The sequence below is a fragment of the Alligator sinensis genome, unplaced genomic scaffold, assembly GCF_000455745.1.
Source record: "Alligator sinensis unplaced genomic scaffold, ASM45574v1 scaffold1100_1, whole genome shotgun sequence".
In the NCBI taxonomy this organism is placed as follows: domain Eukaryota; kingdom Metazoa; phylum Chordata; order Crocodylia; family Alligatoridae; genus Alligator; species Alligator sinensis.
Genome location: NW_005843109.1, coordinates 343,314 through 355,519, shown reverse-complemented (window position 1 = coordinate 355,519; position 12,206 = coordinate 343,314). Strand labels below are relative to the sequence as shown.

Here is a 12,206-nt window from a genome sequence, read left to right as displayed (position 1 = left end):
GGGAAGGAATGACTGAACTGTCACTGGGATGATAACCCCTTTGTAACTAGGGATTAATAAAAGAGTTACTGTCACTTTATGGTGCTGTAGGCAGTACCTTGCACAAGACTGGATTACTACTAGCCAAGGCAGGTAGTGAGGACATCAGCCCAACTATACAGGCAGGGAGAAAGAAGAATATTAGCAAGCAGCACACAGAATCTGCTTCCACACTGATCAACATCATAAAAATGAACCACTGGCAGCTGGACAAGATGTAAATCCAATGAGTGGCATTTGTCAAGGGACAAAGCTGAACCCCAGGGAAGACACTTTTATGTCTCTCTGCCTGTGGTCTGTTAACCTAAGCACGCAAATCTCAGGCTGCATGTGTGCTTGCACGTGCACTCTGACAATGAAGAAGCAAATTTTCATTTCCCTCTTTTCTGAATTTGTAAACCTTCCTGTTTGAGTCATTTTAGCCACAGTTATCTCACATCACCCATTTCCCTCTTGCCACCCTGTGCAAGCAGTGGTGTTTGTGTGGGTGAGGTCATGGCTCAACTCCCAACAGCCCTTTTTCTTTCTTACATAGTAAATGTTATCCCCCATACAGTATCCAGGTGCATCTGTGGCGACAGACCATCTTATTACATTAGCAGCAATTACTGAATCCATCTCAGTGCCACAGAGGAAACAGTTAAGCTAACTGCACTGCTTTATAGCAAATCTGTCAAAAGAACTGAGTTTTAAAAATGAAAATTGCTTTTCAGACCAAGCCTGACACAGGCCTGCCTCTGCCCCTAAAGCCTATTGCTCCCTAGTTGCTGTATGTCGACCAGTTTCATTCTCCTGTCAGCTTTGCTTCATATTCCAAATCAATCACAGAGGACTAAATGGTGTTAGCTTGATCAGCACCTGCATGCTTCTGCCCCTTGGGTTTTGCCTCTGAAACTTCTCAGCCACATTAGTTCATAAACCATCAATGGAACCTGCAGTATCTCAGAAGGCTCTAACAGAGGAAATCTTAAGGATATTAAGGAACTTTATTTGGGAGTAGAACATCTTTTTGTCAGCGAGAAGGGAATCTCCTAAAGGGAAGTTTAGGTTGGATATTAGGAAAAACTTGCTCACGAGCAGGGAATTAAAGCACTGGAACAGGTTGCCCAGAGAGGATGTGGAATCTCCATCCTTGGGGGTGTTTTAAGACCCAGCTAGATAAAGCCTTGGCTGGGACAATCTAGTTGGGGATGGTCCTGCTTTAAGCAGGGGATTGATCTAGATGACCTCCTGAGGTCCCTCCCAGCCTTAATTTTCTATGACTTCCTTCTAAATCAGGCACTTTCTCAAAAGGGTCAAACGTAATCGATACTGTTTGCTACATGACTTTTGATAATCCCATTTGCAGAACATGCATCGCTGTAGATTGAGGGTGCTGTGGGGCAAGGGTGGGTCATGGTGAACAGTTTGTCTCTCAGTCCATGGGTCCCAATCCTGCAATAATACCCATAAAGGGCAGGGGAAACATTTATGCCAATGTAAAATTACTGCCTTCAATAATGGTTCTATGCAAATACAATTCCTTCTAAAGACCCATAATTAAAGCCAACAGACTTGTAGAATTGGGAGTTTACTTGATTTTCACTACAGAAAAGAATGCTCAGCAGCTCTATGTTTAGCCTTTATTGGTGCAGTTCCTTTGGTGGAGGAGATAGACCTCTACTTCTGGAGATCCTGAATTATCTGAAATCTGCTGTTAAACCTTCTTGTAGCTAACACTTTACTGGGAGAAATAAACACACAAAATGAACCAAATACCACATAATGTCTCCAGTGAGACAGAGAGAGAGCCTGACGCACAAGAACTTCCAACCATTGTAAACACCAGCTCTGATGCAATGAAAAATACCAAAAAAACCCATGAGAAACCTGTACAAAATAGAATCTGCCATCCAGATACTGATTCAGAGTGAACTGGTACCTTTCCCAACTTGTTCAAAAGCACATGGTCCACATGTTATGTTGAATCAAAACCAACTCCCTCTCTTAAGGGTGTTGGGGCATGGATCCATAGAATAAGAATTGGCGTTTTACAGTCGTTTGTCAGCCAATCGTTGCCAATTGCACTGGGAAGCAAAGTTAATGCTGGGTGGACAATAAATGAAGAAACAGATGTAATGGCAACTGGTCTTCTGAACTGTTAGAATATAGTCTGCACGTTGTTTGGGGGTTTCAAGAGGTGCAGAGTTTTTATGAATCCATACAATACAGACAACCCCCACTTAGCGCTCTGAATTCGTTCCTGAAAAACAGAGCCTTAAGCGAAATGAGGGTTAAGTGAAACCAAAAGTTTTTGACAATCCAAGATGGTGACCGCAAGTGTTTTTAATAACCCAAGATGGCAACTGAGAGCGTTATAATGAAACACGCTGAGCATTGAGTGAAGTCAGGTATCAATTTAAAATGAGCGTTATAGTGAAATAGTGCTAAGTGAAACTGCGTTAAGCAGGGGTTGCCTGTATTTTTTATAGGCTGGGCTCCATTGAAACTAGTTCTCAGTGGTCCTTCTTTATTACAGGTCTTGTTTCTAAACTTTGTGTACTGCCCCACTTATTTAAAATGTGCTCCTACAGCTTAATCTGGTTTTTTTTACAAGCTCTGAGGAAGTGAATTTCTACTGTTTTGTTTTGTTTTGTTTTTTTACAGATTTCATAAAGCCACCTTGGAAGACTTCCCTTGCCCAAGCTATCAAATCCATGGGAAGTGTTGCTGATGGCTTGCTGCGTAAGTTGTGGGTTTAACAGACAGTGCACAACAAAAGGAAAGCAGAAAAGACTTCTCTCCACAAATATTTTAACACTGCCTTTCCCCAATTTCCTATGGTGCCATGCACAAACACACCCCATATTCCTCCCTCAGTTTCTATGATGTCTTTTCTATGTGGAAGGTAGGATACATTTTCATCATAGAGACTACCCAAAGTGTGTGCATGTGTATGCATGCATACACGTGTGCAGCATAAGCTTTCATGGGCTAAAGTTCATTTCATCGCACTCTGCTTTGTGCCATTCCAAGTAACCCAATGTTACTGGGACACTGTGCACCTCTATCACTCAATTCACCCTACCCCACCTCTCAGCACACCCAAAGCCCTCTTTTTTCCCTGGGGTGCGCAAGCACAGGCTTCCTCCACACATCTTGGTGACCCTCCAGCTCTCCATCCCCTGCCTCACTGCATTTCCCTTTACTCACTTGCTACCCCCATCTCAACTTTGCCCTAAAAGTGGGAGTCACAAGGTGGTCAGTTTCTGTAACTATAAGTGTTTTTCTTTATAAACCCAAGCCTCCTTTATTCTGGGTCCCTCTTCTCAGCAACCCAAAGAGGTTTGCCTTTAATAGGCCAAACAAGTCCAGAAAGACAAGGAGTAGAAGGTAAAATACAGATCTGTTTTCAAAACACCACTGACAAAGTTCTGTTCTATTTTCACCCACCTCCTGAGAAAGGACAACCCTCTCTTCCTCAGCATTTCAGAGGCTCAGCTCCCCTTGGGAGGCTGATAACGAAGCATCAACTCCATCCTGAATCTGCCACTCTGTAATAAAGGCTTATGCTGAATGCAGCTGGTGCAGAGACATGCTCTGGGTAGCCTTTGGGTAGGCAGACAGCTGAAAAGAAATGCTACTAGCTGCCTAGCCCCAACCAGGCTCCAGCCACTGCTCCACGGACACTGTCAGAGGTCTGCTGTTCTCACTTGACTAGATGGAAGGATCCCTAGTACTGTCTCCTACCGTGAGCAGTTCATTTACAGAGGCAATTCCCCAAAGGCAACTCACCCACATCCTGCTCATGTCAATCAGCTCATTCTTGTACCTCAGAGAGTCTTTCAGGACCTGGAAGGGAAATGGAGAAGAGACAGTCAGAGAGCAAAGAGAGACACAGAGCTTGTTAGCAAGCCAGCCATACTGCCAGGCTTCTAGCGTTACAAACAAAAGCTTTAGTTTGTGAGAAGAGTTTGATCTAGCACTGAGAGAACGAAATAAACAACACCTCTGGGTTCTACTCCCAGCTCTGTTCCTGAGCAAGCTACAGCATGTGCATGCCTTAATTTCCCTACCCATGCAACAGAAGCGACAATCCACCCCCCAGCTCGCACAGGCTGAGGTCTTGTCTATACTTGGAAATTTACAGAGGTAGTTGTTTTGGAATAACTCCCTGTGAAGATGTTCTCCTTCCAGAATCACAGGCAACTTTTATTCTGGAATAAGGGCATGAACAAATGAATAAATCACAGTAAATTAGAACAGAGCCGGGACTTGCCACGGAGCAGCCAGTGCAGAGCTTATTCTGTGGATTAGGTGTTTAAATGTGATCCTATCCCATCCTGTGTGAGCCCCTGAAAATCTATCATTATTTCATCTACTTTTGTAATACCAGGTCCTCTTAGCCTTAAGTCTAAGTCACAAAAAGCAGCATGGAGGAGGAGCACCCACTGAACTTTTGTTAGTTTTTCAGGGAATCAAGCTGAGTGGAACAGAATTACACTTAGGCACCTAACAGGCAGAATAAAATCTGGCCTCTAGTGGCTCGGTGCCCATAATTACCCTGCAGGAAGTAAAACCTAAACTAAGGCAAGTTAACTTTCAATAAAACAAGGGTTTTGATTCCACTGTGGTATGAAAGCAAGCACATGGACAGTCAACATGCATCAGTTCTTCCATGGTAAGTCCCTGCCCCCTTCACATTCCCCAATGTTTGCCTGCCACACAGAGTATCCATGCAGAGAGTTATTTTGGAATAGCTGTTTTCATAAATCTCCAAGTGCAGGCAAGTCCTGAGAAGGCTTAATTGGTTCATGTCTGGAAAGTGCTTGAGATTCTGTGAATGAAGATGGAGAAAGGCAAAGAATTACTGTTCTTGAAATGCATGTGTCTGCAGTGGGCTTCCCTAGCATCTAGCAAAGAGGAGATGGGAACCACAGCAAGCAAGAGGATTGGCTAAAGGATAAGGCAAGATGAAGGATGCAAGATTAGTCACTGGGGAAGAATTCTTTCTGTTTCCAGGTCTCAGCTCTAGGTTGGGAGAGACAAGTGATGGATTAAACACTTCTATTGTCCTGTGCAAACTGTTAAACAAAAAAAGTCTACATCTTTCCCTTGATCAGCTATAGACCTGGGCCTGAGGAGGCACCAAGGAGTGGGTAGAGGCCACTGTTAGCATGAATTTATGACCCAGATACCTTGTTCTGGGCAGAAGCAAACCATCAGACTGACCACAACCTCTCCACTCAATAACAGGGGAATGTTATTGATGCACAGTGATAGCAGATAAGAATAATGCAAACAATTCTATAGCTACCAGTCCTAGAGTTGTCACAGGGTCGAGATATGTATGGCCAGTACGTGAGCTTCACCCTGAGGTTCTTTCTTGAATGCCAGATGTCAGCAGCTTGGAGGTCAAAGGCTGAGGCAACACAGGGGGGTAGGTGAGATGGGTGGTGTTATGCCCTCTGGCCATGTTGGCCTTGGGTTCCCCTCTCAGGGGCCCTCTGCTGCTCTGAAATCCCTTCTTTTGTATTCTCTCTCCCTCTGATGACTCTTCATTTCCAGGCATCGTTGATTGGTCTGTCTCCCTGTGGTCATCATACTGTCAACATTCTGTCCTGTCAGCATATTCTTTTGTTTCACAAACCCATCACATGCACACATCCTAATTTGGTTATTTCCAGTATCCTCCTAATCTTGTCAGTTTCCCCAAAATCAGAAATCCCAAGGCACTACAGTTGGGCACTGTGACCTGGCCAACACGGCAGAGTCCCTTATCTCTGTTATGGTACACTGTTTATGTTATGGAACAGTGTGGTACATATCTTCAAATTCCCAGCCTGTATGTCTGCTTGCTGTTTGCCTGTGTCAAACACAGCTGGCCTTGAAGGAGACTTTGCCATAAAAAGGCTTTTAAAAATCAATTAACCTTTGCCGTTACCCTGGACCATTGTTCTGATGCAATATCTACTTCACCTATAAGCCAGTTCCCAAAAGCAAACCTCTAAATACTAGGGGTGCACCGACAGAGATTTTGGGGGCCGATACCAAAAGCTGATATTTAAGGAGGTATATTGGCCGAAACCGATCCAATATCTGATACAGCTGCCTCCAAGTGCCAAGTCTGGTGTGGTAGAAGGGGACAGGGAAGAGAAAGGGAACGGGGGAGGGGTGCAGATCAATGCCCCCTGCAGTGAGGGAGGGGGCAGGGGCAGGCACTACCACAAGCTGCGGCTCTGTCCCATGCCCTCCCTCCCAAGCTGGGCAGCGCATGCGCCCTCTCTCACCACGGGGGGCGTTGATCTGCACCCCCATGCCCCTTCCCTACTCCCTCCCCTTCTGACTTACCAGCTGGAGGCAGCTCTCCATGCTGCCAGTTCTGCTCCATGTTGTGCTGCGGCTGCGTGCAGCACAGGCATTTTTTGTCCAAATTACTGGCCCCATAGGGCTGATATCCCATATAGACAATTTTCTTCATATTGGTACTGATCTGATACTGGACCGATGTATCAGTGCAACTCTACTAAATACCATTTTCTAGCCATCAGCCATTGTTAGGGCAGCTATACTGGCACTAAATAGCTTTTTAAAAATAGGATAGGAAAGGTGTAAAATGCCTGTGGTGTATAAGAGTTTAGAAGGCCCAGGATGGGGAATGGAAACAATAAAACAGGGCTTATTCTCCTTCCCCAAATCTGCCCATTTCTCCCTCTTTTTGATAAATACAAATTTACAGCCTCAAGTGATCAAAAATCCTAAAACTGGTTTAAAATCCTGAAGTAAGAAAAACACAGGTAAACTAAAATTTAGGTCTTTTATGAGCTTTCCTGATCTTTTATTCTTTCTTTTCAGATTCTCAACAAATATGCCACTCAAAAAGGCTAAGACCATCACATCTCCGGAGCTGAAACTTTAGAAAAACCATCAAGTATTACTAGACATATGATCTACAAGAATTGGCAACACTATGATTGCCCTGCAAGGTCATCCTCTTCCTTACCTGTGATAATGGCTGAAAGTATGTCAGAAGCAGTTTTAGTATTCCTGCTTCCTACAGCGGTAGAAAGTGAACTTACATTTGGGTGTCCATCGCGGAGGAGCTTGTGGAACACGTGGCAGAATTTCCAACAGAGTACAGCATTGCTGGAGAGGGGCAGCCGATTGACAACACACCAGAAGGTCTGAGCTCCTTTCTCATGGTGAGTTCCCAGGATGCATGGTGAAAGACAGTGCTAAGAAAAATCCAATCTATATAATTCAGAGTGTGCAGTACATAAAAAGTGAGCCTACTTGGCAAAGACACCCCTTTGTGTTAATATTCTAAACCCCAAAGTCGTTAGCAAGCCTTGTAGAGAACAGTCAAGAACTCCCTGCTAGGATATTTACAGCCAGGCACTGAGAATGCCAATGTGTGTCAGCAATATGGCAACAGGGACCTGGAGTATACATGACCTGTCTGGTGGGGGAAAAAATGCAGCTGAATCTTTTCAAGCCACCACCTGGGACATGCCTCCAAACCCAGTGCAACTGGTGAAGCCTCTGGAATCTGCAACTGCTCCTTCCTTTTGGCAATTTTCTCCCTCCTGTCATCATTGTAGTTGTCCAGAAACTCATTCCTCTTCCTTGCATCTACCATTTATTCATTTCATCTCTCATCAGCTGAGCATGGCAAACAAAGGCATCTTGTTGGCACACCTTGGTGTGGACAGCGGAGAAGGGGGCTGGGGCTGCGCTGCCAAAACAAGGATCAGGCCTCTCGCAGTTCCCCCACCATCTTCCCCTGGCATGCCAACATCTTACAAATCAAGGCTGCAGAAGTTTTTGGCACTCTGCCAAAAAATGTTGCTAACCCCGGCTCTATATGGAACAGCCCCCAAAGGAAGTACATGACACTTCATCACTAGGTTTCATAGTTGGTAGGATAGGAAGGGACCTGAGCAGATCATCGAGTCTGACCCCCTGCCATGGGCAGGAAAGAATGCTGGGGTCAATTATATGCTGGGGGTTGCATATAGGTTATGCAACCATTTGCTAGACAACAAAAGAATGCTGGGGAGTCGTGTTCCTTGGCACTGTTCCTGGCTCGGGGAAGAAAGGCTGTTCAGTAGTTGGAACTACTAATCACTAGTAGTGACTGCAGACAGGGTAGCCAAGCACACAGATTGGGCACAGTGGGAACATCTACACATACAATTAATGCGAAGGGATAAACTCCAGAGCTGCTTGAACCACAGTACACGGCTCCTAGGCATAGCATCCACATGTGTGCCCAAAACAGCAGCACTTTGATCTAAGGTGGAGCAGGCCTGGACTGGTAGCAGGTTTGGGGGGGTCAGCCCTGGGCTCCAGGTGGCAGCGTTGGGTATTGGAGGGGCTGGCTGGGGCATGAGAGTTCCAATCGTGCAGAACTATGTGGCTAGGCGCAGGCAGTAGTCTCGCCCCCTGCTGCCTGGGTGCAATTTATGCCTGGGCCAGCGCTTATATGCATGTTTTATCCTAGTTAATAACTCCACAGTAAGATAGTACTGTCCCCAGAAGTTCTATCTTATAGCAGAGTTCATTAATTTACTGCACACTAATACAGGTGCACGTGTAGACAATGACACTTTACTGTGGAGCTAATTAGTCTACTCCACAGTACAGCACACATGCAGATGCACCCACTCGGTCTGAAAGGCACCTAGTTAAGAGGATAGAATCTGCATGTGCCATATATGAGACCTAGATTCACTTCCAGTTCTGTCTGACATGACCTTGTGCAACTTCTTAGTGAAACGGATAGCAGCTGATATGAACCTGCTTTGGGAAAGAGGAAGATGCGTTTCTTGTCCAGTAATAAGCATTACTGAATACACAGACATTTAAGCAATAGAGTGGGAGAGATGAAATGTGAACTCATGATCTCATGAATGCCAGACCCCTATATTACCTGATTATCCCTAAATTACCTAAAAGGAAAGCCTCTCTTGACTAAACTCTTCCCCCATGTGGGCCATTAGAGCTCAGGCAGTGAAAACATCAACTCAATGAAAAAGGCATGGCAAATGTCCTGCATACTCCAGTTCTTGTAGGGGATCCATCTACTAAGCCCCGTCACAAGAGGGCAATGCAGAGCTGATCCCTGTAGACCTTTTCACAAGGCTTTGAGAAGCAGAATAGCCAGGCATTGTCTTGCAATAGACAGAGAATGCAAAAAGGGGACCGGCAATCATTGACAGATTGCTGCATCAGGAAGCTAGAAGTTAATAGGGCTTCAATACAGCTCTGTCTCCAGGGCCTGGGTTCTCCAGTCAGGCAGCTTTCCCAAATAAAAGAGTTCTGAGATTAAAACAAAAGGTACAGTATCATGGCTCACTCAGAAAGCCAGACTGAAATACACATTCCTCTTGTACACAATTAAAGGGGTGCTGCTTCTTTAATAATTTACAACTTGCATCTCTGGAAGCAGGTAGAATACAACCTAAGCCCTGGCTTGCCTGCTGAGCTCCCCAGACACCAGGCATCCATGCTGCAGCCCAGAGCTCAAGCCTCAGCCATGTGGCAGGGAACTTCAAATGCCTGAGAACATTCTGTTCTTTCCCAGCAAAAGTAAGAGAGGACAAGGGCCAGTACAGAAACTTGACAGATTTCCAACTCAGGCTTGGGTACACACTGTACCCTGTGGGCTCAAACATGGTTCATGAAGCTTCTAACATGGTACACATCTCAACTCCATACCCTACTGCACTGCTTCTCCTGCTCCAGAGATCCTCAGAAGGGCTCACCACACCCACTGGGGCTGAGCCATCTTGGCAAAGAGGCTCCTGTTTATGCAGCCTCCCTGCCTTGCTCAGATGCTGACAATCTGGGTTTCAGGAATGCTGAGTACCCAGAGTGCTCCTGAGAATAAAGCCCTTCAGGTCAGGCCTAGATTAGCTCTGCCAGTCAATACAAACTAATTGGATGGTACCATGTCTCTCCATCACAAGGCTGGAGCTCAGCTATAGTACATATTGCTTCTCCTGAACCCTTCAATGTTTTGCCAGAAATAGCCCTGTAGCTCACAAAGAACGCCCACCTCGCCTCTTGCCCGTCTCTAGGATGGTCTCCCCACATGATTCTGGAGATGTGACACACTCCACGTGGTCAGAAAGCAAAGTGCTCCCCTAAATTTTCCTGCTCTGCCCACTTAAAAGATTTGGCTCCCTGTCACCAACAGCTGCTAAGATGCACGTTCTTCTTCAGCTGGACCTTTAAATGTTCACACCTTTAGGCCATTAGAGCTTAAACACACCTGGTATTTATAACCACACTAAAGCTCATCAGGTGGGGGTAATAACACCTGGTATTTATAACCACCATCAGGTGGGGGTAATAAGTGAGGGTAATAAGATCTATTGTTTGGTCAAGTCTGCAGTGGTCTTCCCTCCTTTCGACATTTCCTGCCATTGCCAACACTGGCGTTACTTCATGGCTGGAGTCAGCAGTGGAAATGCCATGCATAGATAAGACTCTAGGCAGTTGCTTGCATAAAGCAACTCAGAGCAAGGCTGTGGCGTTAAAAACGGGCAGCACAGATGAGGCTGCTGGGACTGATGGTTCCCCTATAGCAGGGGTGCTTAACCTCCAGCCCGCAGGCCAAATGCAGCCTGTAAGCCCTTTGCATCTGGCTTGCAGGGCTCCCTACAGCTTGGGAAATTTAGTGGTGGGGGAGCAGTGGGCCACACTCCCCCCCTGCCAAATTTCCAAGTCCCAAGCCCTGCCCATTTGGAGCCAGGCCAGGCCCCCTCCCCTTGCAGGGCTGGATTGGGGCCAGGCCACACCCCTCCCCCCCAACCCTGCAAAGCTGGGCCATGTCCCCTTTCTCCACAGGGCCACAGCCGGGGGTGGGTCAACCCCCCCTCCCCCCATGGGGCCAAGCCATGCATTTCCCCACCAAATCCCCCTCCATGGGGCTGGGTGAAGCTCCTTTACCCCTGCAGGGTGGAACTCAGGTCAAGCTGCAACCGACCTCCTCTGCATGGCCAGATGGTGGCAGCACTGGCTCTGGGCACTGGTTGCCAATCTGGCCTGCCAGGGAAAAATGTGGGGCATCACTGCCCTATAGCAATCTGCCCCTCATTTCATCAGATGAAATCCCTTACTGGAGCCCCTTCCCCCTCAAAGAATTTCCCCACAGGAATCCCATCCCTTCTTTCTTCCTGTGCTGTCCAGAGGGAACCCCAACAGGGGCCTTGGTTTAAACCTTCCCTTCAACCATTCAGCAGAGGGGACTCCAGCAGAAGCCATGCTTTACTCCCCTCCCCTCCCCTCCCCCATTCAGCAAAAAACCCCACAAGCAGTACTTCTCAGGCCTCTGCCTAGGTTCATCTGTGACAGGCACTTGCTGCGACTGTTGGTCTCTGCCCCGGCCTGCAGGCCCCTCCACCTTGTCTCAGCCATGTCTTCAACCAGCCCCAGTCAACTCCCACGCTTGCTTGTCCTGCTGCCAACTTTAAAAAGGATATTTCTGGCATGTTTCTCCTTGACAGCTACTTCCTGTGTATTAATGGCCTTATTGATGCTCACAGTCTGAAAAACAGAAAAGGGGTGTGTTTGTGTTCAACGTAAAGAGCCTGGAGGATGAGATGTGGGTCAGGGTCGCATACTTATTCAGATCCTCCCACCCTCATGTATGCACATCCCATTGCTCCCTGCACCTGTTGATGGTTGGTACCAATCCAAGCCCTGTCACTGGAAGCAGCCGTTCTTCCATGCCAGCTGGACTCTACTGATTCCCAGATGCATTTCTGGGAGCTGCCTGGCATCCGCCATGCTCAGCTGCTGCCAGGATTCACTTACTCGGCACAGTAACAATGCAATTCAAACGGTGACTACAAAGGATAATCTCCCTACATTTGCCCTTTGGAGGGCTGAAAAGGGCTGAGGGTAAGCAAGCCAAAGTCAAATCTACCTGCATGACCTTTGATATGGTGGGGCTGGGAGTCATTCTTCTGCTGGGCCAAACAGAAAACAGCTGCCTAGCCCAGGGCATGTAGTTGTCAGATCTCTAGTATATCTGAGAGGAGGTCAGGGAGTGCTGGGGGCACTTAGAGAAACGGCTGCAGTCAGGGTTGTCTGCCAAGTTATATCACACAAGTGCCTGGGAACCTTGTTGAGTGTCAGCACTCCAATGCACTGACTTGTACCATGGAGGACAGCCATCA

General features: G+C 46.8%; 1 protein-coding gene across 2 annotated transcripts in view; it reads right to left on the bottom strand.

Moving 5' to 3' along the window:
• Positions 1–6: 6 nt before the first annotated feature.
• LOC102371439 (huntingtin-interacting protein 1-like) overlaps positions 7–12,206 on the bottom strand; it is a 36,533-nt gene continuing 24,333 nt past the window's right edge. The window contains exons 2-5 of one of the 2 annotated variants that reach the window (XM_025193851.1): positions 11,508–11,571; positions 7,098–7,240; positions 3,814–3,870; positions 7–1,762 (exon numbers count right to left, since the gene is read on the bottom strand). In XM_025193851.1, the coding sequence (XP_025049636.1) occupies positions 1,760–1,762; positions 3,814–3,870; positions 7,098–7,240; positions 11,508–11,571 (267 nt within the window). In that variant the 3' untranslated portion in view covers positions 7–1,759. Of the gene's footprint in view, positions 3,871–7,097; positions 7,241–11,507; positions 11,572–12,206 lie in introns of both variants that reach the window. The other variant, XM_006037408.3, reaches the window with a different exon arrangement.